The sequence below is a fragment of the Lethenteron reissneri genome, chromosome 67, assembly GCF_015708825.2.
Source record: "Lethenteron reissneri isolate LAM-NWPU_2019-01 chromosome 67, ASM1570882v1, whole genome shotgun sequence".
Classification (NCBI taxonomy): domain Eukaryota; kingdom Metazoa; phylum Chordata; class Hyperoartia; order Petromyzontiformes; family Petromyzontidae; genus Lethenteron; species Lethenteron reissneri.
Window position 1 is genome coordinate 6,601,229 of NC_083845.1, and position 27,740 is coordinate 6,628,968.

At 54.5% G+C, this 27,740-nt stretch overlaps 1 protein-coding gene across 1 annotated transcript in view; it reads left to right on the top strand.

The window, feature by feature from the left end:
* Window positions 1-27,740, top strand: part of LOC133360144 (neurogenic locus notch homolog protein 1-like) — a 125,647-nt gene that overhangs the window by 61,921 nt on the left and 35,986 nt on the right. The window contains exons 3-10 of the mRNA XM_061578730.1: window positions 9,337-9,599; window positions 10,072-10,266; window positions 10,901-11,044; window positions 13,630-13,752; window positions 15,537-15,770; window positions 16,457-16,612; window positions 18,189-18,374; window positions 23,106-23,219. Coding sequence (XP_061434714.1) covers window positions 9,337-9,599; window positions 10,072-10,266; window positions 10,901-11,044; window positions 13,630-13,752; window positions 15,537-15,770; window positions 16,457-16,612; window positions 18,189-18,374; window positions 23,106-23,219 — 1,415 coding nt within the window. The remainder of the gene's footprint in view (window positions 1-9,336; window positions 9,600-10,071; window positions 10,267-10,900; window positions 11,045-13,629; window positions 13,753-15,536; window positions 15,771-16,456; window positions 16,613-18,188; window positions 18,375-23,105; window positions 23,220-27,740) is intronic.

Genomic DNA, 27,740 nt, shown 5'->3' on the forward strand with positions numbered 1-27,740 from the left:
ATGGCCGCCTGTCAGCCGCTGCGAATCTCGTCACGGGTGTTGGTGGCCGTGAGCGGGAATCGAACTCGGGCCGCCGGGTTCGTAGGACCCCCACACACGCACGCAGCGAACCTCGCGAAAACTCGGCTAGGCGAGGACGTACGGCGCGAATGGCAAACCCCGCTCGAACTGTTTTCGTAAAACTTCATAATACAGTGATACCTCGGTTCACGAACTTAATTCGTGAACTGACTCTGGTCGTGAACCGAATTGGTCGTGAATCGAGGCACATTTTCCCATAGGGTTCAATGTAAATCCGGTTAATCCGTTCTGACCTTTTTTTTTGGTTTTTGAAGCACAAAAATATGAAACAAATGACAATACACATTACTGTAGTACTGTACAGTATAGTAATGTATAAAGAGAGAACACTAACCTTGCTTGAGATGACTTCTGGCATGGAGGAAGGCAGGTGGGAGGCGGGTGGGAGACAGTAAGCACTCAAACGGGTGAACTGTACAATACAGTAAGTACAGTATTGTACAGTACAGTAGTACAGTACAGTACTGTATGTGCTAAAAAGCACACCAAAAATCAAAAGTCACTGAAAGTGTCTTCACAGTACTCACAGTACTTCTTTCTGTGTCTCTGCTTCTCTCCACGATCTTCCTACAGGAAGTCACGACCACGTGACAGCCTGGAATTAGCATAAAAATGGCCGCGGCTCCTGTTCGTGAACCGAAGCGGAGTTCGTGAACCGGAGCATATTTTTATGAAATTTTCTGTTCGTGAACCGAGTTGTTCGTGAACCGAAGCGTTCGTGAACCAAGGTATCACTGTATAGGTTTTTGGGTCAGATCGCGTTATTTATAAATGTGTCGTAACCCTCCACCACCCGACACGGCCAAACAGTAAAAAATGTGTCGCGTTTTCAAAGGACAAATTAATTGACTTCTTTAGCCCACCGGTGTGCTGAAGAGAGAATCAACAGCATTTTAAAATTTGAGTAGTAGCGCGACGTTTCGCTGATAATTACAATCAGCTTCATCGGGTAAGAATGGTGAAGCTCTCCTGTTGCTTCCGTTCTTAAATAGAGCAGCATCAGGGTGACGTCATCATTTAATTCAATTCAATCTGGTGCAGTGATTCGAGGCAAGGAGGAGGGGGGAGGGTATTGTAATAATATAGATTGGTAATCATTCAATTGTTACTCATTGGTATTTGTTTCGTAAAAATTATTCGTCGTCGTCGTCGCCACCGCCATCAAGCGGCGTGACCAAGGGGACACTGGCCAACCTCTGTGGCCCCAAGCGGCCCCCCCCCTCTCCCGATGCTGCGAAATGTCACGTATCTGTACATCACTCCGAGTCGGGCCTCTGGCTACGCGAGCCACATTGTCGTCGCTACCCCCCCCACCACCACCACCACCAACCGCCCGGCTGCAATAAAGACGCACGCGCTCACACGCTCCACCTCTGTGTCCGCCTCTAGCCAGCAGGCACGCCAGCCGACACTCGGCTTTGTTGAAAGGGCCCCACCAGCGAATCTGCGCAGCCTTTCCATCTGTTGCGTTAACCCTTAGGAGAGGCGATGGGGGGTGGAGGGCGAGGGAATTTAAATGTAATTATTTTTCTCGTGTGTATGCGCGTGTGCGCGTTGGTGGGAAGCGGTGGGGTAGCGGTCATAGGGCGGTGACATGGCGGCCGTGACGTAGCGATAGCAGGGCGGTTCGCGTTTAGAGATTTTTGCGGCCGCCCTGGTTAATACCGCCGTTTGCCTCCACGTGCTCGGAGCTTCTTCGGGTAACTCTGAGGTTCCCGCTCGGCACGTGGAGCGAAGCGTCGGTCACCGTGCCAAACGACGCGGCGATGAGAGAGAATCGGGTTGTGAGATGGAGGGAGGGAGAGAGGGAGTCATTGGGGGGAGAGAGACCCAGAGGGACGAGGAAAGACCGAGCAAGGAGACAGACGAGGAGGGAGAGACGCAGAAAGCACATGGAGACCCGAGGTCACGTGGAGAGAGCCGGAGGAGTGGAGGACAAGGAGAGGCAGAGACACGGGGGGGGAGGCAGAGACACGATGGTAGACCAAGAGACGCGCACGCGCGGCACAGAGACACCATGGAAAGCGCGGAGACAGACAAAGCGACCAGACAGAGACGTTAGAGCCAAGCGGGAGGGGGAGAGACACGCACGCACAGAGCTGATTGCTATGCACACCTGCCCTGTGCCCTAAGCAGCCTTTGTGCAGCGCGGGAGGGGAGCGAGTCAGGCTTTTGTCCACGCTCCCCTGCACCCCCACCCACCCGGCCTCCCTTTCACGGCCGAATGGAAATGCCTGCACATTTGCCATGGACGACACCCCCCCACCACCCCCATTCAAAAGGCGAAATACGGCCTCCTCTAGGCTTCTGGCCATGGGCCCTCCTCTGCCCATAGGGTGGCGAGGGGGTGGGGAATGGTGGAGGGGGGGGGTCGGGGGTCGGGACACCCTCTCCCCCTCCGCCCCCCCCCCACAATCGGAGAGCTGAACAGGAGCGAGAAGTTTGGGTCGCCGCGCGTTCCAACTTGGAAACCACGAGGGGGAGTGGCGACGCGTGAGCCAGAGGTCGCAACCGGGTACCCGATACCCGTACCCTACCCGATACCCGGCTCCCCGTACCTGGCTGGGTATGGGTAGCCGTTTGCGACCCTGGTGCGGCCGGGTACGGGTAGGCCGTGAGTCACCGGTGAGTAACCGTTTGTCACTCATTTCGGGTACGGTATGGGTACGGGTAGCGTACGGGTACCCGTACCCGTACCCAGCCGGGTACGAGTACCCATTTGCGACCCTGGTGCGGCCGGGTATGGGTACGGGTAAGGAATCAAAACCCGTTTGCGACCTCTGGCACGAGCCCACGAGGTTTGCGGAACGTGGCGGTGACGGAAATTCCCGTTCTCCCGTTAGCCGCCAACCTCTGTCTTTTAGTTTTTTCGATTTTGTTTTCAAAGTTTCAGTTTGTCGCCGCGGTCGTTTGGACCTGTTGAGTGAACGAATGACAAAAGCGGTCGTTGTTGCCGAAGCCGCGGTGTCGGCCCACGTTGTTGAGATGCCCCTTGTGGTGCATCACTTGACACACCCCCCCCCCCCCCCCATCTCTTGACGTTCCATCTCACGGGGTCATCCGTGTCATATAATTTGGTTTAAAAAAAAAATGTATATGTTTAAAACGTAGGCTTTCGCGACCAATGTCATCCATAATAGAGGGTTTTTTTGGGGGGGTTCGATCGTGCAACCAAAATCAAGACCTCTTATGAATAACACTGGTCAACAAAAAAAACAATTTCTGGCCTGGACTTTTGCAGCTGTTTAGACTAATTTCAGAGTGTTGATTCCAAATCTGATCTCAGATTTACTCTATCACATCTCATTTTATGCTATCGGCATACCCCATTTTCATTGATTTTACCCGAAATTTACTCTGTCACTTATGATTGCAAGTTGTTGCGAGTCAGTGACTGCTTTAGTGTTAAAATATGGTGCTGTATTTTTAGGATAGTGTGTTTATAATATCATTTTATGTAGATATTCACATTTATTTAATATTTTTCTTCTGCAGTTTTTATTGAAAATGCAATATTTGATATCTCAAAAACCTAATGTGATCGACAAAAACTGATTCCAGATTTGGAATCAGCACCCCAAAATTACCTTAAAACCGTTGGAATACCTTATGTCAGGAAAAGTGTGTGACCAGTGTAATTATATGCCGGAGCGGCTAAAAGGAAATGATCCAGATAGTGGTGAGTCTAACAGAAACACCGAATGTATCTGTTTCAACTAGACTAAACTAAAAACGTGTTTTTATTGTTATCAGGTAAGGCCCACTGAGCTATTTAACTCTTTTTCCGAAGAGACTTGGCCACAAGTGATAGCTAAACGACGTGGGCTCATCATCATCGTCACATGGAAATTTTAGCAGCCAAATGCGTGTCGTTGTTTCTGAATGTGGAGGGAAAAAACCCGATGACCCGGAGAATAATCCACGGAACCACGGGGAGCGAGAGAGACACGCAAACTCCAAATATACAGCAGCAGGCGTCAGGGTCGGGATCGAACCCACGACCTCCTGTATACCAGGCGAGGCAGTTAACGTCTCCTAGCCCTGCGCCTCCCCTATGCAATTGTCATCGGCCAAGTAGCGGTGAACTCGACAATCGTAATCTCTATTTATCCTGGAGGAATCCGATAATAGGATCATCCGTTCCTTCACGTGGCGCCCACACCAACTCGGACATGGGGAATTCCACCGCACGTACGTACGCACGGACGTACGTACGACGTTGCCTTGATAGTAAATTTCTGTGGTCGGGCTGCAAATTTAACGGGGGGGAAAAAAACCGCGAACCAATATTGACCAATGGAGCGTGCACAAAAGAAAGCCCGTGGCATTTTTGCACCTGACGGCCGTCTGACGCCCCTGGGTTCAAATCCGGGTTGCAGTCGCCCAACCGCAGTGTGAAAAGAGACCCAATGGGACTCGGAGACCCATGGAGACCCAATGGGACTCGGAGACCCATGGAGACCCATGGAGACCCATGGAGACCCATGGAGACCCATGGAGACGCATGGAGACCCATGGTGACCCATGGTGACCCATGGTGACCCATGGAGACACATGGAGACACATGGAGAGACATGGAGACACTTGGAGAGACATGGAGACACATGGAGACCCATGGAGACACTTGGAGACCCATGGAGACCCATGGAGACCCATGGAGACCCATGGAGACCCATGGAGACCCATGGAGACCCATGGAGACCCATGGAGACACATGGAGACGCATGGAGACGCATGGAGACGCATGGAGACCCATGGAGACCCATGGAGACCCATGGAGACCCATGGAGACGCATGGAGACGCATGGAGACCCATGCAGACACATGGAGACCCTTGGAGACCCATGGAGACCCATGGAGACACATGGAGACACATGGAGACACATGGAGACCCATGGAGACACATGGAGACCCATGGAGACACATGGAGACCCATGGTGACCCATGGAGACGCATGGAGACGCATGGAGACACATGGAGACCCATGGAGACACATGGAGACACATGGAGACACATGGAGACCCATGGAGATGTATGGAGATCCCATGGTGATCCATGGAAACTCCTGCAGACCCCCGAGACTCGCACGGACTTGCGTTGCGGTTGATACAAATTCTTGAGCGTAGAGAATCGATGGTCTCGGCTCGATGAGCAATGGCTGCACGGACAAAAATGTGGTCTGTGACAGAATTTCGTGCAAATACCAGAGAATCCGGCCCTGAGAATTAACCGATTAAAAATGTTGGTTTCAGTCCCACGGGAAATCCGGGTTTGGGTGACAGCTGGGGCGTTGCTAAAGCCTCCACACCTGTTGCCTCACGGCAAGAATGGCCTGGGTTCGACTCGGGGCGGCGCCTTGCTTGTGTGGATTTTGTAAGTTTTCCCCACCCCCCTAAGTTTTGACTTCAAACTTTCGTGACTGCAGGTTCTTTCGGTAAAGTCACGTAGACAGAAAGTAAAATAAAAAATAACAGATAATAAAATTAAGTAAATTTAAATAAAAAAATAGTAAATTGAAAATCATAAAAGCAAAAAACCCACGGCGTTTCGATCGCAACAAAAGCGGCCTTCATCCTCATCCTGCGTTGGATCTCCTCTGAATTCTCCACTTTCCTCTCCTAGCCGAAGAAGACTAGGAAGGAAAAGAACAACGCAGCGCACAAATGCTAACCTGCTTTATTGCCCCAAATCATTCCACCCGGAGGCGAGCGGCATGGAGGGGAGAGAGAGAGAGGGGGGTTCGGTGGCGTATTGTCCGCTTGGTTTCATTTTTAAAAAATGTTCGGTCCCGCGCTCGCTTTATGAGTCCGTTTTGCCGTGACGTTCCTCCGACGGGTTCTGGGCGATAACCACCCGGGGCCGGTCGCGTATCGAGCCGCGCTCCGTTTGCTTTCTCGCCGCCGTGTTTGCCGAGTTTTCTTTTTGCCGTACCCCCCCCCCCCCCCCCCCGCCCCCCCCCCCCCCGCCTCTTGACGGCAAAGCCGTTATCGCCGTGGGCCTCTCCCGGTCCAAGGGTCCCGCGCCAGATTTTGAGCCGAGGTCGCGTTTTTTTGGCGCGCGGCTGACGATTTTAAAAAAAAAATAGCCGTGGGAACAAAACAATGAAGGTTCGATTTGTTTTTTCACTACTTAGTTTGCACGAGAGGGTGACCGATCGCACACGACGTAAATGTTCACCCCGCCGTCGCTGCGATCCGCAGTGCCCCGATGGCTGAACGCCGTTTGCGTTCCCTTTTTAAGATGACTCCCTTCTGTTGAACTGCATTAGCGCAGTTGGCTACGTGCAGTGCGAAAGAAGTTCTACACGCGCGTGCGTACGTACACGCGCGTGCGTCGAGAGAGACACAGAGAGAGACAGAGAGAGACAGAGAGAGACACAGAGAGACAGAGAGAGACACAGAGAGACACAGAGAGACAGAGAGACACAGAGAGACACAGAGAGACACAGAGAGACACAGAGAGACACAGAGAGACACAGAGAGACACAGAGAGACACAGAGAGACACAGAGAGACACAGAGAGACACAGAGAGACACAGAGAGACAAAGAGGAGCTGAGCATTTGAACGTACACACACACAGAGAGGAGCTGCGAATTCGAACTTGCACACACACACAGCATGTGAACTTACACACACACACACAGAGCATGTGAACTTAACACACACACACACAGAGCATGTGAACTTACACACACACACACACAGAGCATGTGAACTTACACACACACACACACAGAGCATGTGAACTTACACACACACACACACAGAGCATGTGAACTTACACACACACACACACAGAGCATGTGAACTTACACACACACACACACCAGAGCATGTGAACTTACACACACACACACAACACAGAGCATGTGAACTTACACACACACACACACACAGAGCATGTGAAACTTACACACACACACACACACAGAGCATGTGAACTTACACACACACACACAACAGAGCATGTGAACTTACACACACACACACACCAGAGCATGTGAACTTACACACACACACACCATTACTTACACACCACACCAGAGCATGTGAACTTACACACACACACCACACAGAGCATGTGAACTTACACACACACCCACACACAGAGCATGTGAACTTACACACACACACACACAGAGCATGTGAACTTACACACACACACACACAGAGCATGTGAACTTACACACACACACACACAGAGCATGTGAACTTACACACACACACACACACAGAGCCTGTGAACTTACACACACACACACACAGAGCATGTGAACTTACACACACACACAACACAGAGCATGTGAACTTACACACACACACACACAGAGCATGTGAACTTACACACACACACACACAGAGCATGTGAACTTACACACACACACACACAGAGCATGTGAACTTACACACACACACACACAGAGCATGTGAACTTACACACACACACACACAGAGCATGTGAACTTACACACACACACACACAGAGCATGTGAACTTACACACACACACACACAGAGCATGTGAACTTACACACACACACACACACAGAGCATGTGAACTTACACACACACACACACAGAGCATGTGAACTTACACACACACACACACAGAGCATGTGAACTTACACACACACACACACAGAGCATGTGAACTTACACACACACAGAGCGAGAGAGCACGCGGGCAAATTAGCGCGGCAGCCCCCCGGGTGGATTTGAGAAGTGAGCTGTTAAGACAAAATATCTGGAATGCTTTTTGGGTTGCTTAACCTCGTGGGACTCCGCTTAGAAGAATAATAACAGTAATTATTACCGTTACCGTGGCTTCCATCGTACGATCTCAAGGCGCCTTACATCGGTGACAACGGCGCGGTGGGTGGGTGGGTGGGTGGATGGGTGGTGGAGGGCGATTGGTAAGAAGTGGCCGAGTTTTTAAGAGGGGAAATGCTCCCTCGGAGAGAGCCGACGTTTATTTGAGGCGGGGGGATCGGAGCGTCTCCACCGAACCGGACTTCCTGTCACAGCCTCCGGCAGGAGACAGAGAGGCCCCTCGAGATACATGGAGACACACAGAGTCGCGTAGAGATAGATACCAATAGAGATACATAGAGACACACAGAGACACACAGAGACACATAGAGACTCGTCGAGATACGTAGATAACCAATAGAGATACAGAGGCCCCTCGAGATACAAAGACACATAGTTACCAATAGAGATACATAGAGACACATCGAGATGCGTAGAGATAGATAGACACATAGATACCGATAGAGACCCACAGAGAGACCTACACAGAGACCCACAGAGACCCACAGAGACCTACAGAGACCTACAGAGACCCACAGAGACCTACACAGAGACCTACACAGAGACCTACACAGAGACCTACACAGAGACCTACACAGAGACCCACAGAGACCCACAGAGACCCACAGAGACCCACAGAGACCTACAGAGACCTACAGAGACCCACAGAGACCCACAGAGACCCACAGAGACCCACAGAGACCCACAGAGACCCACAGAGACCTACACAGAGACCTACACAGAGACCCACAGAGACCCACAGAGACCCACAGAGACCCACAGAGACCCACAGAGACCCACAGAGACCTACACAGAGACCTACACAGAGACCCACAGAGACACACACACAGAGACACACACACAGAGACACACACACAGAGACACACCACACAGAGACACACACACAGAGACACACACACAGAGACACACACACAGAGACACACACACAGAGACACACACACAGAGACACACACACAGAGACACACACACAGAGACACACACACAGAGACACACACACAGAGACACACACACAGAGACACACACACACAGAGACACACACACACAGAGACACACACACACAGAGACACACACACAGAGACACACACACAGAGACACACACACAGAGACACACACACAGAGACACACACACAGAGACACACACACAGAGACACACACACACAGAGACACACACACACAGAGACACACACACAGAGACACACACACAGAGACACACACACAGAGACACACACACAGAGACACACACACAGAGACACACACAGAGACACACACAGAGACACACACAGAGACACACACAGACCACAGGGAAAAAACCCAAACTCAACAGGCATCTCCAGGGTCCGCGATCGAACTCCCTCGACCTCCCGCGGGAAACGATCGCACCGCCGATGACGACGTTGCCGCGTGTCTCCCGCCGCCACCCCTCAGGTGCCGCTCGGGCTACGTGGGCGAGCGCTGCCAGCACGAGGACCCGTGCCGCAGCTCGCCGTGCCTCAGCGGTGGCTCGTGCCGCCCCGTGCTGATGTCGCGTGCCGTCTCCTACCTGTGCACGTGCCCGCTGGGCTTCGCGGGGCCCCGCTGCGCCTCGCCCGTCGAGAGCGCCTGCTCCGGCTCTCCCTGCCTCAACGGCGGGCGCTGCCAGCTGCTGACGCTCGCCACCTTCGACTGCCAGTGCCCCGTCGGCTGGGCCGGTGAGTGGCGGCGGCGCCGACGACGACGACGACGTTGGCGGCGGTGACGGTGGCGCCGACGGTGGTGACCGACGGTGGTGACTGACGGTGGTGACTGTGACGGTGGCGGTGACGTTGGCGGCGGTGACGGTGGTGACGGTGACGGTGGTGGCGCCGACGGTGGTGACTGTGACGGTGGTGACTGTGACGGTGGTGGCTGTGACGGTGGTGGCTGTGACGGTGGTGACGGTGACGGGGTGGCGGTGACTGTGACGGTGACGTTGGCGGCGCCAACGGTGGACCATGACACTGGCCGCTTTAAATGTCCACGTGACGACGACGACGAGCCACTTGGTTGAGCCATCGTCTGTGATGGCCAGGGTCGCGACGTAGCAGCTCTGTGTCGGGCCTTGTTACCTGGTTGAAAATGACTTTTTAAATTTTTTTACTCAACTGGCAGCTCATAGATTTTTCACCTTTTTGCCGCTCGCAGGGGAGCTGTGTCAGCGGCCCGAGCCGTGCGCCTCCGCCCCCTGCGCCCACGGCGGATCGTGCACGGCGCTGGCGTCCCAGTACCGGTGCTCGTGCGCGCCCGGCTACCGCGGCGCCGAATGCCGCGCCGACGTCGACGAGTGCTCCGGGCCCGGCAAGCCGTGCCGCAACGGCGGGACCTGCGTCAACACCATCGGTGAACGCCGCACCGTCGGTGGTGGGGGTGGGGGGTGGAGGGAGGGATGGGGGAGAGGGAGGGATGGAGGGATGGAAATGGAGGGAGGGAAATGGAGGGGGAGGGAGGGAGGGATGGAGAGGGAGGGAGGGATTGGGAGGGAGGGAGGGAGGGAGGGAGGAGGGGGGCGGGAGGGAGGGAGGGAGGGATGGGGAGGGAGGGAGGGATGGAGAGGGAGGGAGGGATGGGGAGGGAGGGAGGGAGGGATGGAGGGGGAGGGAGGGATGGAGGGAGGGAGGGAGGGATGGAGGGAGGGAGGGAGGGAGGGATGGAGGGGGAGGGAGGGAGCGAGGGAGGGAGGGAGCGAGGGAGCGAGGGAGGGAGGGAGCGAGGGGAGCGAGGGAGGGAGGCATGGAGAGAGAGGGAGGCATGGAGAGAGAGGGAGGCATGGAGAGAGAGGGAGGGAGGCATGGAGAGAGAGGGAGGCATGGAGAGAGAGGGAGGGAGGCATGGAGAGAGAGGGAGGGAGAGATCAACCAGGGCAGCCGCTGGATTCCAACCGCCACTGCTGGTCCGCGTCACCGCCCCGTGATTAACAGACTCCTCTCTCTCGCCGGTACGCTTGCGCCCCCCCTCCACCCCCCCCCCCCGCCAGGCTCCTACGTGTGCCAGTGCCGCGCGGGCTACGGGGGGCGCGCCTGCGACAGCGCCCACGTGCCTTGCTCGCCCTCGCCGTGCCTCAACGGGGGCACCTGCCGACAGCCCACGGACGAGACCTACGACTGCACCTGCCTGCCAGGTGAGTGCGCGAGCGGTCGATGTGAAGGCCGCTTCCCGAGGATTCGAGATGGGAATCTTGAATCCCTGAACTGTAACTCAACGCCACAAACCCATAACCCCCCCCGAACAACTAACACCTCTTCTTGGTTCTTTCGGTAAAGTCACGTAGAAGGGAAATAATAGAATAATAGAAATAAAACATAATAAAATATAATTCTCACGACGTTTCGGCCACAACGCAAGAACAGGTCTGTCGGAAAGCCATTCAGACGCTGTCTTTCCGACAGACCTGGTCTTCACCTGAGGACGGCTGCTTGCGTTGTGGCCGAAACGTCGTGAGAATTATTTTATTATGTTTTATTTTATTATTTTATTATTTCCCTTCTACGTAGCGACTTTACCGAAAGAACCAAGATGATGAATCCCTGCAGTCACGAAAGCTTTAAATCGAAATATAATAATATTATATTAGAATATTATTGTATTATATTATTATATAATTCAATTTCATTATTTTATTATATTAGTTTATTTTAGAATGTTTTATTTTTATTATTTTATTATTTCCCTTCTACGTGACTTTACCGAAAGAACCAAGACGATGAATCCCTGCAGTCACGAAAGCTTTAAATCGAAAACTAACACCTCGGCCATAACTCGTGACCTCTCGTGCTGGGTGCCGTTCGAGCTGATACCGTCAAAGTGTCGCGACGGATAACTCTACTTCAAAAGGGGAATCCTGAATCCGTCTGTGCGGCGCTCTTGAAGTGTCGTCTCGTTATGTGCTCTGTTGGCTTGGGAGGCATCTCGAATCCAAAGGAGCTTTGCCCATCTTGTGGAAGTTGTAGAAGGGCTAGAGAGCTGAAGTTTGGCACGTTATCAATTCCGTCATAGACGTATGTCAACAAAACTCTTGTTTATTTTAAGGCCCACTACTGAGCTTCACTTAGGGGGGGGGAGGCCCAGGCCTGGTTCGGTTAATGGTCACCTGGTGTTGGTAGGCCGCGAGCGGGAATCGTATTCGGCTACGCCGCGTTTCGTCGCGCGGCGTGGCACTACCGGCTGTGCCACCGCTCCCCGCCACACACCGATAGCCGCCGTTCGCCAACGAAGTGAGGGTGACGTCAACCACGTTCATACACGCTCACACTCCACACGCAACAGCAGCAACAACAACAACACGTTAACCGTCGGTGCGGTACAATGAGCCGTTGATAAAGTCCGATGGTAACGGCGGCTTTTTACGCGCACTTTGTTTTGTTACTTACAGCGCACGGCACAAACGTGAATGGAGTTGTGGGCTGTTTTTTTTCTGGTTAAAGGATGTTGAATGGCGCGGCCATTTTGTCATATCCTTCCGCCCCGCTTGGCACAAAGTGGCATTATCAGGGGCGTGAAATTTTCCGGCTGGAGAAAGAGGGGGCCGGCGGCCGCATTGTAATTTTAGCCCCGTTTGCTTTCCGCCAACATTTCCTGCGATTGTTGTGGGGTTGATGATGATGATGATGATGATTTGATTTTTTTTTTCCTCCGTTTGTTAAAACACCCCAGCGGCGACTCCGACCGTAGTCCCACAGCGCCCGGGCGCTCGCTGTCACGTGCTCCTCCCGTGTACATGGCGGCATGACGCTTTGGGAGGGGGGTGGGGGGGGATTTGTAATCTTAGGTTTTTTCGGTAAAGTCACGTAGGTAAAAAATACAATTAAAAATTAATAAAAGTAATAATAGAAATAATAAAATAATGAATCACGACGTTTCGGAGGCAACACAAGTCTCCGTCATCAGGTGGGACCGTCACAGCCAGATGTATCAAGTGAGGCAAAAATTCCAAGATACAAGTTGAGGGAGGGAGGGGCTTATCTGAATGTGGTAGCCAATGAATGGAACGTATTGGGAGGGGGGGTGGGGCTTAAAGAGAGTGAATGTGGAACTGTTGGTGCACCTGCACATGCTAGAAGAGAACGAAAATGCCCATGTTGTTTTGCCCAGTGTTGGTTGACAATCATATACAAAAGGAGAGTACTGTTCAACGCTGGGGAACTTAACACTCGGACCAAGCGAGTGCGTGCAGTTGTTGTGTAACACGGTCGTCGCGCATTTTGAGAGTTGTTGTACCATTGATAATTGTTTTTTTACCCTTCTATCTGGCAACAAAACTGACACCTTTTTTACAAGGAGTCATGTTTGCATTGACCACAACACCTGCAGCCATGTAGGCACATGTTAATTGGCCCCATAACACGTTGACAATATATGGAGAGGGCCACAGAGCTTGGGAAATTGTTGGCGTCAGCTCGCCCACGTGGCGGCTGCTGCTGCTGCTGCCATCTCGCTTGTGTCTGTGGTTCCTCCTCCTGGTGCCTCTTGAGTCGTCCCCGATCTCAGTCGCCCTCTCTCCCAGTCGCCCTCTCTCTGAGTCATCTTCTCTCTCTCTCTCCGAGTCGTCCTCTCGCTGTCCCGAGTCGTCCTCTGTCTCTCAGTTCTCTCTCTCCCAGTCGCCCTCTCTCTACGAGTTGTCCTCTCCTCTTTCCGAGTCATCCTCTCTCTCTCTCTTCGAGTCGTCCTCTCGCTGTCCTGAGTCGTCCCCTCTCCCTGTCCGCGCAGGCTTCCTGGGCCTGCACTGCGATGTCAACGTGGACGACTGCCAATCCAACAACTGCCAGAACGGCGCCACCTGCGTCGATGGCGTCAACACCTACAACTGTCACTGCCCCGAGGAGTGGACCGGTGAGTGTGGTGCCGGGCGGTTCCTGTAGCCGCTCCTCTTACCTGCTGCACTTGCCTGATGATTGCTACACAGGCATCACCGCCCCTCCACCCACCACTGACACCACTACCCTTGGCAGTTCCATTAATTATTTCTCTTCATCGCGGTGCGTGGTAGCACCCTCTAGTGGCCTCCTATAAACACACCTCTTACCTGCTGCACTTGCCTGATGATTGCTACACAGTCATCACCGCCCCTCCACCCACCACTGACACCACTACCCTTGGCAGTTCCATGAGTGATTTATATTCATTGCGGTGTGTGTGGTAGCACCCTCTAGTGGCCTCCTATAAACGCTCTTCTTACCTGCTGCACTTGCCTGATGATTGCTACACAGGCATCACCGCCCCTCCACCCGCCACCAATGTCGCCAACGACGCTTGGGCAATGCCATGAATTAAGTATCGTCGCGATTCATTGCTGTGCGCGGTAGCACCCTCTAGTGGCCACTGTCGCCGCACGTGCCAGTTCCGTGCGGACGGTACGTGCCTTGGGTGTGATGACGACGACAACGACGATGATAATATTTCGTTTCGGCGCGATTTTGACACCGTGTGTCAGCTCGTCTCATTTGAAAGGGGCCACCCCCCCCCCCAACAGTGGCAGCTGTCCCCTGTTGCATCGTCAGAAGGGGACCCAGTGGGCCCCATCTAATGGGCATCGGTCTGCCGCCAGTAGGGAGGAGCGATGGTCGCCGCTGTGTAATCCCAATGGAGTGTAAGACGTAGTAGGTCTCGGAGACTTTGGAGACCAACATTGTCCACGATCGAGGTTCAAAAAATATATTTATGGTTTAGATGGCGTCGTTGAAACCACCACCACACCCACCCACCACCGCCAGACGCGGCCAATTAGTCAAAGTTGCGTCGCGTGAATCAAAAGGTGGCCAATTCGTTACCGTTTGAGCCACGCGCCGGTTGCGTGTCGGAGAGCGTAAACCCGCGACGTTTACCGATCCGAGTGCCGTGCGACGTTTCGCTGGCAATCGCAACCGGCCTCGTCGGGCAAACCTCACCAATCGGCTGCTTCGGGTGGTGGCGGGGTCGAACGACGCGCTCTGGTATCAACGCGAACTGACCCCAACGAAAAAAAAGAACCCCCTTGTCATCCCCCCCTCCCCAATCGAGGAATTTAGCGGTGTGATTTTTTTTCATGTTTGGGTTGGACCCTGTGACACCCGGCACGCACCGGCCTGCTCTTTTGCGGGGAACCTTGTCCACTCGAATTTAGTTTTTAGAAAACATTTTAATTTGTTTTTCACGTTTTTTCACACCACACTGATTGGGTACACCACACCGGTTAGTACACACACACCGGTTGGTTACACAACACCGGTTATAGATTTGAAGCTTTCGTGACTGCAAGGATTCATACTCTTTGGTTTTTGTTTCGGTAAAGTCACGTAGGTAAAACAATTAATAAAACAAATGAAAACAACTGAATTAAATCACGACTAAAGTTCTTTTGCTGTGCCTTTTCACACCTGGTGAGGGAGGCTTGTGTTGCCTCCGAAACGTCGTGATTTAATTTAGTTGTTTCCATTTATTTTCATTTCATTTATTTTATTAATTGTTTTACCTACATGACTTTACCGGAAAAAAAAACAAAGTGTACACAGCACCGGTTGGTACACACACACCGGTCGGTTACACTGATGACGACGACAACAATACTGATGACGATGCTCCTTGCGACGTCTTTGCTAACAACGGCGGCGGTGACGGCGGCGGCGGCGGCGGCGCAGGCCAGTACTGCACGGAGGACGTGGACGAGTGCCACCTGCAGCCCAACGCGTGCCTCAACGGGGGCACGTGCCACAACACGCACGGCGGCTACAACTGCGTGTGCGTCAACGGCTGGAGCGGCGATGACTGCAGCGAGAACATCGATGACTGCGCCAACGCCGCGTGCTACAACGGCGCCACGTGCCACGACCGCGTCGCAAACTTCTTCTGCGAGTGTCCCATCGGCAAGACCGGTGGGTAGGGGGTGGGGGGGGAGGGGGAGGGGTGGGGGCGGGGGGAGGGGGGGGAGAACGGCCCTCTCGAGTCGATGGTCACCAGCGACTCGCGCAGAGACCCACACAGACTCGTACAGAGACCCACACAGACTCGTACAGAGACCCACACAGACTCGTACAGAGACCCACACAGATTCGTACAGAAATCTAGGATCGTACAGAGACCCACACAGACTCCTACAGAGAACCGTAGGCTCCTACAGAGACCCGCAGACTCCTATAGAGACCCACGGAGACTCGTATGGAGACCCACCGAGACTCGTTTAGACGGAGTTGCGATGAAGCTGGGTTCTCTGCTAGGGTTCTCTGCCTGCTCACCGATGACCGCACTCGCCTCCGGTGGAGGTGGAAATTCCACATTGGCATGGCAGGCGCCGGTCATTCCAACCGGGCGGTGCTTACTTACGGAGTGTCGCCACTATTGTTGGTGCTCACCATCTGTGTGTGTCCGTCCGTGTGTCACGTCGTCCGTGTGTCACGTCTCTCTGTGTGTCACATCGTCCGTGTGTCACGTCCGTCCGTGTGTCACATCGTCCGTGTGTCACGTCTCTCTATGTGTGTCCGTTCGTGTGTCACGTTCTTCCGTGTGTCACATCGTCCGCACGGTGCCACCCTCTCGCCCTCTCCTCCCCCACCCCAACCAGGCCTCCTGTGCCACCTGGACGACGCGTGCGTGAGCAACCCGTGCCACGAGGGGGCTCTGTGCGACACCAACCCCATCACGGGCAAGGCCATCTGCACGTGCCCGCCCGGCTTCTCCGGCGGGGCCTGCAAGCAGGACATCGACGAGTGCTCCATCGGTACGGCGAGGGCAGGGGGCGGCAGGGGGCGGTCCGTCGTTGCGAGTTGAGCCAAGAATTGGGAGTTTCGTGTTGAGTCTATGGGTAGTGTTGAGTCTATGGGCAGTGTTGAGTCTATGGGCAGTGTTGAGTCTATGGGCAGTGTTGAGTCTATGGGCAGTGTTGAGTCTATGGGCAGTGTTGAGTCTATGGGCAGTGTTGAGTCTATGGGCAGTGTTGAGTCTATGGGCAGTGTTGAGTCTATGGGCAGTGTTGAGTCTATGGGCAGTGTTGAGTCTATGGGCAGTGTTGAGTCTATGGGCAGTGTTGAGTCTATGGGCAGTGTGGAGTCTATGGTGCAGTGTTGAGTCTGTGGGCAGTGTTGAGTCTGTGGGCAGTGTTGAGTCTGTGGGCAGTGTTGAGTCTATGGGCAGTGTTGAGTCTATGGTGCAGTGTTGAGTCTATGGGCAGTGTTGAGTCTGTGGGCAGTGTTGAGTCTGTGGGCAGTGTTGAGTCTATGGGCAGTGTTGAGTCTATGGTGCAGTGTTGAGTCTATGGTGCAGTGTTGAATCTATGGGCAGTGTTGAGTCTATGGGTAGTGTTGAGTCTATGGGTAGTATGTAAGTAAGTTGAACTTCCTTTGCACCGTACGTAGCCGGCCGCGCTAATCGGAGGTGCGGGGGGAAGGATGACAAACTAAACACTGCAGGCAGTTCTGAAGAAATGAGTTTGTCAATCTAGTAGACGATGATTTAAACGTGGCCACACAGCTCCCAATGGCTTTCTAATATCGGAAGGAAGAGCGTTCCAGACGGCCGCGCGATGAGGTGTAAGCAATGCCGTGGTTTGGGAAACGGATATTTGACGGAGACGTTGCTGAATTATTTTGGTTGTCGGGAGTCGTCGTCAGTTACTCGAGACCCGTTCATCGCTTCCGTCGCCCAACCAATCGGTGTGTGCCGCTGGACGGGAGGTGCCCGGCGGTGATATGTGATGCCTACGGCACCGGCCGTGGCCGCGTCACGCTGGGCGTGGCTCTGTAGGGGGGGTTTCCTGCCTTCGGTGAAGCAGGATGCTTGCGGCGGTCGCTATTTTAAGGGGACCTGACTAACAGTTTGTCTGTCCCTGTGTGTGCATCTCTCTGTGTCTGTCTGTCCATTGGTGGTACGATCCGTCCATCTGTCCGTCCGTCCTTCGCTCTATCCTTTTGTCCATCGATCCTTCAAATCGTCTGCCTCTCCATCCGTATGTAAATTTTTCCTTTTCCTAATCTGTCCATCCGTCCGTTTGTCCACGTGCCTGTCTGTCCATCCATCTCCCCTTCTCTCCGCCTGTCCACCCATCTCTCCGCACGTCCACCCTTCTCTTTCCGCGTCCACCCTTCTCTCCACCTGTCCGCCCTTCTCTCTGTGTGTCCACCTTTCTCTCTGTGCGTCCACCCTTCTACCTGCCTGTCCGCCCTTCTCTCTGTGCGTCCACCCTTCTCTCCGCGCGTCCACCCTTCTCTCCACCTGTCCGACCTTCTCTCTGCTCGTCCGCCCCACCCCCCATCTCTCCGCGCGTGCGCCCTCCCCGCGTCCCCGCCGCGCACGCCCAGGAGGGAACCCGTGTGAGCACGGCGGGCGCTGCATCAACACGATGGGCTCTTTCCGCTGCCACTGCCTGGGCGGCTACACGGGCGCCCGCTGCGAGATCGACGTCAACGAGTGCCAGTCGATGCCCTGCCAGAACGACGCCACCTGCCTCGACCAAATCGGAGAGTTCACCTGCATCTGCATGCCCGGTGAGGCGCGGCGTGTGGCGGCGTGCTGGGGGGGGGGGGGGGTGGGAGAGGCACGCGCCTGGGCACGCCACGCGGTGGGGACACGGTGGGGATAGGTGGGGACATGGTGGGGACATGGTGGGGATAGGTGGGATAGGTGGGGATATGGTGGCAGTGGGGACACGGTGGGGATAGGTGGGGACACGGTGGGGATAGGTGGGGATATGGTGGGGATAGGTGGGGACAGGTGGGGACTGGTGGGGATATGGTGGGGATAGGTGGGGATAGGTGGGGACACGGTGGGGACGTGTAAGAATATGGCGGGGACACGCGGGGGTACATGCGGAGGGATACGGTGGAGATGTGGGGGGTGGGGGGGGATGCAAGCGTGCCCTGCCGGAACGAGGCCTACCTGCCCTTGATCAGATCCGGGGGGCGGTGATGGGGTTGGAGTGGGAGGGGGTTGGAGTGGGGGGGGGGTTGGAGTGGGGGGGGGGGGTCACCTGCAATCTGCCTGCACGTTGAGACGCGCGGCGTGGGAGCCGGCACGCAGAGGGAGCCATGAGACTTGCAGAGAGGCCCCGGAGGTGGGGGGAGAGAGAGAGAGACACTGGGGGAGGGGGCTGGGCGGCATGTTGTTGTAACGCACGCACGTCTGGGCCACGTCAAGGTCGACTCGGCCTTGAGACCGTTTTTATTGTACCAGGTAAGGCGCCCCCACTGAGCTGCGTAGTTCTGTTTGGGAAGTGACCCTGGCTATATCACAAATGAGAGCTCGGCGAAGTGGCTCATTGCGTGGAGATTTGCAGCAGCCCAAATGCTCTGAAACGCGTGTTGACGTCGATTCTAAACGTGGAGGTGGTGAAAACCGGAAGACCCGGAGAAAAATCCACTCAACTACGGGGAGAGAGACACCGCAAACTCCAAATATACAGCAGCAGGCGTCAGGGTCGGGATCAAACCCACGACCTCCTGCATACCAGGCGAGATAGTTAACATCTCCTCGCCACCAAAGCGCTCAGGAGACAAATGTGCTCGCTTGACAACAACAGTACCTGCCGTAACAGGGTGTTAAATACTAAACGGCGGATCTGTGCATGTGTGTCGGTGTGTGTGTGTGGACCGGTACCGCCTGGATCTCTGTGGCATTCAGGAGGTCCGGTGGACCGGTTCTGGCTCCTGCCACCATGAGGGGTGGACAGTCCTCTACTCGGGGCAGGAGACTGCCAAACAACAGGGTGTGGCTCTTCTTCTGAACAAAAGAATGAAGGGGGCGTGGGAGCGTGGCGGTGAGGTGTGGGAAGCTGTAAGCCCCAGGATACTTTGGGCTCGCCTTCCCATCAACCAGAGGCGAGGAGTGGTGGTCGTGGTTACTTATGCCCCCACCGAAGATGAACATCCGTGGAGGGATGCAAGCAAAGCCGATGAGTCAGACGCTTTCTATGACCTCCTGTCACAGGTGCTGGCTAAAGTGGCCACTCGGGACAGAGTCATCTTGTTGGGTGACTTCAATGCCCGAGTTGGTCATGATGCTGGCACCTGGTCTGGAGTGATTGGAAGGCATGGGCCAGATGAGCTCAATAATAACGGTAGGAGGCTGCTAGATTTTTGTGCAGCCCATGGGCTTGTAATTACCAACACGCTCTTCCGGCATCGGCGCATCCACACAACATCATGGATACATCCCGGGTCCAAGCAAGAACATCTGCTGGACTACATAGTGACGGACCAGCGAATGCGAGCCCATGTCCTTGACACCAGGACCTACCGTGGAGCTGATCTGCCCTCTGACCATCGACTAGTCATCTGTAAGATGCGCCTGCCTTTCTTCCACTCCGGTGGTGGGTGTACACCCAGGATCCCATTCCAACCAAAAGTGGCCTGGTCTCAGTTAGCTGATGAAAGTTGCAAGCGAGAATTTCAACATCGCTTGCAGCTGGGGTTGGCATCGTCCCCCACTCCACCTGATGTCGAGGGTAAATGGGCGAGGTTTAAGACTGTGACTCATGCTGCTGCAATGGCTGCTTTGGGTACGCGGTCCAGACCTCCCCAGAAACCCTGGCTGACAGACGAGGTGTTCAGGTTAATTGAGAAAAAGCGACAGGCCCACTCTCATCGCCTACAGCATCCCACGTCAGAGAATGAGGAGGTTTACCGCAGCCTTCGCTCGGAAGTTCGGAGAGCCGTAAGGCGCTGTAAGGATGGATGGTGGTCGCGGGTTGCTGAGGAGATGGAGTCTGCCTCAGTGGCCCGTGATCACAAATCACTATTTAACTCCATCAAAAAAGTAACCTGCAGCGCCACACCTATTACCATCATTAGAGGAAAAAACGGTGATCCAATCTCCGACCCCCAGGAACAGGTTTGCAGATTTGCTGAGCATTTCTGTGAGGTCCTGGGGGAGGGAAATTCTCTCAGCCAGGAAAACATCATGGCACAAAGTGGTGATAACCCTGCTGAGGCTGCGGTGCCTCAAATATTGGAAGAGGTCACCCCCTGTGAGTGGCTGGCTGAGGTGCCAGCTGTTGAGGAAGTACTGAGGGCGATCCGGAGTCTGAGACCAGGGAAGGCACCGGGCAGAGATGATCTCCCAAGCGAAATGCTGAGGGAGGGTGGCGTTTGTGCACAGACTGCCCTATATGACATCATAACAACAGTCTGGACCACTGGACGGGTTCCGCAGGACTGGAAGGATGCCCTGGTGGTCCCCCTCTTTAAGAAGGGGGACCGTACCGACTGTAACAACTACAGGGGCATCTCACTCCTCAGTGTGCCGGGTAAGGTCCTGGCAAGGATTATTCAACATCGCCTTGCTAGGCACGCTGAGGAGAGGCTTGCGGATCCCCAATGCGGTTTCAGGAAAGGGCGGTCCTGCACAGATGCCATATTTTCTGTCCGTCTGCTACAGCAGAGGTGTAGGGAATTCCAAAAAGACCTACATCTCTGCTTTATTGACCTGGTCAAGGCCTATGATACCATCAGTAGGACTGGGCTCTGGGTTGTTCTTCGTGCTTTCGGAGTCCCTGACCCTCTGCTCACGATCATTAAGGACCTTCATGATGGTGAGCGGGCCCGGGTAAAACTACGTGGCCGGGAGTCGGAGCCTTTCCCTGTACACCTTGGGGTGCGACAGGGATGTCCTCTGGCTCCCACATTATTTAACATCTATTTTGACCGCGTAGCTCGTGAAGCCTTCAATAGCTGTACCGGGGGAATTTCCATTTGGTACAGATATAATGGGAGGCTGATCGATGCCCGGGTGCGATCAAGGGATGGCTCCCTATTGGTCAACCACGTTATGTATGCCGATGATTTGGTAATAGCTGCTCATTCAGAAGAGGAGTTGGAGACGCTGCTGCTGAGACTGGAGCGTGCCACTAAGAGGTGGGGCCTTACCATCAGCCCCACCAAAACTAAGCACCTGCCTGGGTATTTTGTACCATCGGACACTCCACCCCCACAACTCCCAATTGGTGATGGGGCAGTTGTGGAGAGAGTGGAGAGTTTCCCATACCTGGGCAGTGTGCTTATGACCGGCTCCAGTTTATCAGCAGAGGTCTCACTCCGAATCAGTCGAGCGGCAATATCTTTTCATCGATTGCGTAACGCTGTGTGGAAGCTACCTGGTCTGTCGCTCCGCACGAAGCTTCAGGTCTTCTCGGCCACGGTCATTCCCTCCCTTCTCTACCCTTGCGAAACGTGGACCCCCCTAGTGGAGCATCTTCGCCGGTTGGAAACATTTAGGCTGGCCTGCCTACGATCCATCCTGGGTTTAACCAGGCTGGATTGTGTGAGGAGCTCACAAATCCTTGAAAGATCTGGGCAAAGTCCCATCAGTGAGCTCCTCCGGCAGGCAAGGCTGCGTTGGCTGGGTCATGTAGCCCGCATGCCCAGCCACCGCATGCCTAAACAGCTTTTGTTCGGCCGGATCGAGGGGGCTAGACGGGCGCGGCACGGGCTGGAGAAGAGATGGAGTGATGTGGTACAGGAGGACGTGGAGCTGAGTGGACTTGCCGATGACTGGTACCAGCGGTGTCAAGATCGGCCTCAGTGGAGGAGGCTCGTGAAGGACGCTACTGGGCAGTTGGAGGCAGTCGCCCTCCAACAACAACGGAGGGCGGAGGAGCGACGCTCACAACAACGAGCGGAGCGCCGGGTGGCTAAAGCACAGCAAGTTGGTACAGTAGGGGGCACAGGTGGTGCATTAGCCAGTCATCTCTGTCATCTCGGTCAGTCGACCCGTGGCACCTGGGTCTGCCCCGTGACCTCCTGCCAGCGGGCGTTCGACACTTCACGTGGCCTCAAGGTGCACTTGGCCTGGCACAAGCATCGTGGTGACGTCACCGCCACTTAGTGGCGAATGGCGGTTGTTGTTGTTGTGTGTGTCTGTCTGTGTGTGTGTGTCTGTGTGTTATGGGGAGCAGTAGTGTAGCAGTTAGCGCGCTGCGCTATGAACCTGGCGACCCGGGTTCGATTTCCGCTCACGGCCAACACCAGTGACGATTATCTGAACCGGTCTCGGGCCTCCCCTAGGTCGACTCAGCCTTAATTGAGTACCTGGTGCGGTGTGTAAACATCGCCACTGGGGAGACAAAGGCAGTCAGGCGTGGTGCTGGCCACCCACCCCCTCGTTCGTGTACCGTTCCGGCCTTCATAGGTGCTCGCTAACAGCACTTGCCCCTACAATCTGTTAAGGCTATGTGGGGGATCTTTATCTTTGTGTGTGTGTGTCCGTGTGTGCGCGTGTCCCAGGCTTTATGGGAGCCTTCTGCCAGATCAACATCGACGAGTGCCAGAGCAATCCGTGCCTGAACAAGGGCGTGTGCACGGACAAGCCCAACGGGTACCACTGCGACTGTCGCTCAGGTGAGAGGACCAACGACACGCTGTGACGACAACGACAACGACGATGGTGATCCTGAAGACGATGATGATGACGACGATGATGGTGACGATGATCATGATGATGATAACGACGATGGTGACGGTGATCATGATGATGATAACGACGATAGTGATGATGATGATCATGATGATAACGACAATGGTGACAGTGATCATGATGATGATAACGAAGATGGTGATGATGATCATGATGATAACGACGATGATGGTGACGATGATCATGATGAGGATAACGACGATGGTGATGATCATGATAATAACGACAATGGTGACAGTGATCATGATGATGATAACGAAGATGGTGATGATGATCATGATGATAACGACGATGTTGGTGACGATGATCATGATGAGGATAACGACGATGGTGATGATGATGATCATGATAATAACGACGATGATGGTGACGATGATCATGATGATGACGACGACGACGATGATGACGATGATGAATACGGTAGTTTGCGTTTTAGTTTGTTATCCTTCCCCAAGCACCACTGGTTACCACGGTTGGCTTCGTACGGTGCGAAAGACGTTCCAACACACGTGCGTACGCACACAATTATGACGATGACGTCGACGGCGATCGCAACGATGGCGAAGGCGTTTATTTATTTCTATTTGTTTATTGATTTTTTTTGTGTATGGCCAGTTGCGTTGCCACGTCACTTGGGGGGCTGTAAGCCGATGGCTCCGTGCCACGCGATTTATTTATTTATTTCCCCCCGGCGGTTACAACCGCCACGGCAGCTACTCTGCGTAGCTTTTTGTCATTCGCGGCACGGAAAGCCGATGGGGCGCAGCGTATTTGTAAACGTTTCTCTTTTTAGCGCTGGTTTGCGTCTCCTCACAAAGTATTTGGAGCAAAAAAGGCGTTGGTCAAAGTGTCCAGTTTTCTCCGGGAGCGAGTCTCTAAGAGCCGCACGACTTTACCATCGAGGCTCACTCATATCGGATCAACTCTCCGGGAGTTACTGTGACCTCCCGTTACACACGGACACGCAGAACCAATCTGTTGTTAACCCCTTGGTCAAAGTGTCCAGTTTTCTCCGGGGTGAGTCCCTAAGAGCCGCACGACTTTACCCTAGAGGCTCGCTCGTATCGGATCAACTCTACGGGAGTTACTGTGAACCCCCCCCCCCCGCTTTTTACACACAAGACCGATACAGGAGCCACAGCACACAAACACTTTCAACCTCATTTCGTCAGCGCTAGAAAGCATTTTTTTTGTTTTAAAATCCCCTGGACAGTCTGGGACAACAACAACAAAATAGAGCTTCATGGCTCATCGGATTCCTGCCCGCAGTCTAAATAAAGACTCTGCTTTTTGTTTCTTAAACGCCCCGTCACTACGACTCCCCTTTTTTGACCGGCGAAACAAAGACACGTTTAATTAGGGGTCGAAGTTGACCACCGCTTGGGGTCACGGAGGTCGCGGCGTGGCGTGGTCGGGGGTCGGGGGTCGGGGGTTGGGGGTTGGGGGTTGGGCGGGGACACAGCGGCGAGGACAATGAAGACGCTCGCGACAGGGCGACGGAGCGAGTGACTGAGCGACGCCATCGGCCATGCCGGTAGGCGGTGGCAGGAGGAGGAGGGGAGGGGGGAGGAGGGCCAGAGGGGAGGGCCGAGTAATCATGGTTCTCGCCGAACAATGCCGTCTCCGCGCGGTGACGCGGCCGTGGCTTGGCGGCGGTGGTGGTGGTGGGGGAGGTGGTGGTGAAGCGGCAGATGGTTCGGCCGTGGACGGGACGACAACAACAAAACCTCCTCCTCCTCCTCCGCCGCCGCGGTCGGCCGATGAAAAACCGCGACGCACAGTGGAAGCCTTTGTGTGTGTCCCTGGGTGGGGGGGGGGCGGCACGTGACATCCCTCGCTCGCTCGCTCGCTCCGCACTCTCCGCTCTTTGCGCTCTCAACAAAAAAAAACGAATCACGATACCCGGAGTGGTTTCTGTGCCCGCCCGCCCGCCTGCCCGCCGCTTTGTCAAACTCTGGGGTTATTTATTTGTTTGAATGTTTTGGTTGGGGGGGGGGGAGGTGCTGGTGGTGAGAGAGATGAAGAGAGACTGGAGGTTACGGCGGTGGGCGTGGTGGAGAGATTGAGGGATGCAGAGGCACGCCCGGTGATGGAAGAGAGAGTTTAACAAGCAGTAGTAATAGTTTGGCTTTCCCGACCAATATTATAATAAAGTTTTCTTCTTTTGGGTTAGATCCTGTAAAATATAAATGTGTCATTAACCCAACGCAGCCAATCGGTACGGTTGTGTCACTTGAAACCAAAGCTGCCAATTCGTTACTTAGTTCAGCGCTAACAGGTCGTGTGTTGGAGAGTTAAACCCACCGCAACATTTACAATTAGAGTGGCCGTGACGTTTCGCCGGTAATTACGACAACAACAACCACCAGCTTCATGGGGCGAATTTTTTTTGCCAGAATCGTGGTAGAGAGAGACACGCGCAGTCAGAAGCGTGGAGAAGCGAGCGAGCGAGAGATAGAGACTGGGCGAGATCTGGAGAGGGACAGACAGACAGAGAGATTTGCAGGCAGGCCACGTGCTCTCTGCTTCTGCCATTGACGATCATCGAGGTAGGATCCAGTCTAGCTCCCAACAGGCAAAGGTGCAGCCCTGCAATTGCCTGCTCACGCACACTGCTGGCAGCAAGGGGCCTCTGCTACAGGGTCCTCAAGTATTTTGGCTTCGTTGAACTTCTTTCGCACCTAACGTAGCCAACCGTGCTAATCGGAGGTGCAGTGTTGAGTCTGTGGGCAGTGTTGAGTCTGGGTAGTGTTGAGTCTGTGGGCAGTGTTGAGTCTGGGTAGTGTTGAGTCTGTGGGCAGTGTTGAGTCTGTGGGCAGTGTTGAGTCTGTGGGCAGTGTTGAGTCTGGGTAGTGTTGAGTCTGTGGGCAGTGTTGAGTCTGGGTAGTGTTGAGTCTGTAGGCAGTGTTGAGTCTGTGGGCAGTGTTGAGTCTGTGGGCAGTGTTGGGTCTGTGGGCAGTGTTGGGTCTGTGGGCAGTGTTGGGTCTGTGGGCAGTGTTGAGTCTGTGGGCAGTGTTGAGTCTGTGGGCAGTGTTGGGTCTGTGGGCAGTGTTGGGTCTGTGGGCAGTGTTGGGTCTGTGGGCAGTGTTGGGTCTGTGGGCAGTGTTGAGTCTGTGGGCAGTGTTGGGTCTGTGGGCAGTGTTGGGTCTGTGGGCAGTCTTGGGTCTGTGGGCAGTGTTGAGTCTGTGGGCAGTGTTGAGTCTATGGGTAGTGTTGAGTCTGGGTAGTGTTGAGTCTGTGGGCAGTGTTGAGTCTGTGGGCAGTGTTGAGTCTGTGGGCAGTGTTGAGTCTGTGGGCAGTGTTGGGTCTGTGGGCAGTGTTGGGTCTGTGGGCAGTGTTGGGTCTGTGGGCAGTGTTGAGTCTGTGGGCAGTGTTGAGTCTGTGGGCAGTGTTGAGTCTGTGGGTAGTGTTGAGTCTGTGGGCAGTGTTGGGTCTGTGGGCAGTGTTGGGTCTGTGGGCAGTGTTGGGTCTGTGGGCAGTGTTGGGTCTATGGGGCAGTGTTGAGTCTATGGGCAGTGTTGGGTCTATGGGGCAGTGTTGAGTCTATTGGTAGTGTTGGGTCTGTGGGCAGTGTTGGGTCTATGGGCAGTGTTGAGTCTATGGGCAGTGTTGGGTCTATGGGTAGTGTTGAGTCTATGGGGCAGTATGTATATTGAACTTCTTTCGCACCGTACGTAGCCAACCGTGCCAATCGGCGATGCGGGGGCAGGGACGACAAACTAAAACGCAAGAAGCAATTCTAAAGAAACGAGCTTTCAATCGAGATGACGATTTCAAAGTGCACCGTCGCTCCGGTGATCGTTCTGTCCCATCGCGGTGCGGCGGTGAAAGCCCACGGGTTGTGCCGCTGGACTGGAAGCTCGGACACAATCGGCACGGCGCTGCACGTCGCAACCCCGCACGCACCGTGCTTGACTGGCGCTGCATGCGCGTGCCGTGCTGTGCACACGCTGCACCCACGCTGCACGATGCCGCACGGCGTTGCACACTTCGCAACACTGCACGAACGCTGCACGATGCTGCAGCATGCACAGTGACGAATTCTGTGCCATGCTGCACGCTGCACCACGCTGCACCACGCTGCACCACGCTGCACCACGCTGCACCCCCCCTCCCCCCCCCCCCGCTGTCTGCACGGGGCCGGCTGCTCAATGCGCCCATTGTTTGTGGCTGGGCCCTGACGATGAGCGGTGGCGCTCTGGGAGGGTCAGCAGCTTGTTTGCAAATTAGGTGTTAGTCTGTGGGTAGTGTTAGTCTGTGGGTAGTGTTAGTCTGTGGGTAGTGTTGAGGTCTGTGGGTAGTGTTGAGTCTGTGGGTAGTGTTGAGTCTGTGGGTAGTGTTGAGTCTGTGGGTAGTGTTGAGTCTGTGGGTAGTGTTGAGTCTGTGGGCAGTGTTGAGTCTGTGGGCAGTGTTGAGTCTGTGGGTAGTGTTGAGTCTGTGGGTAG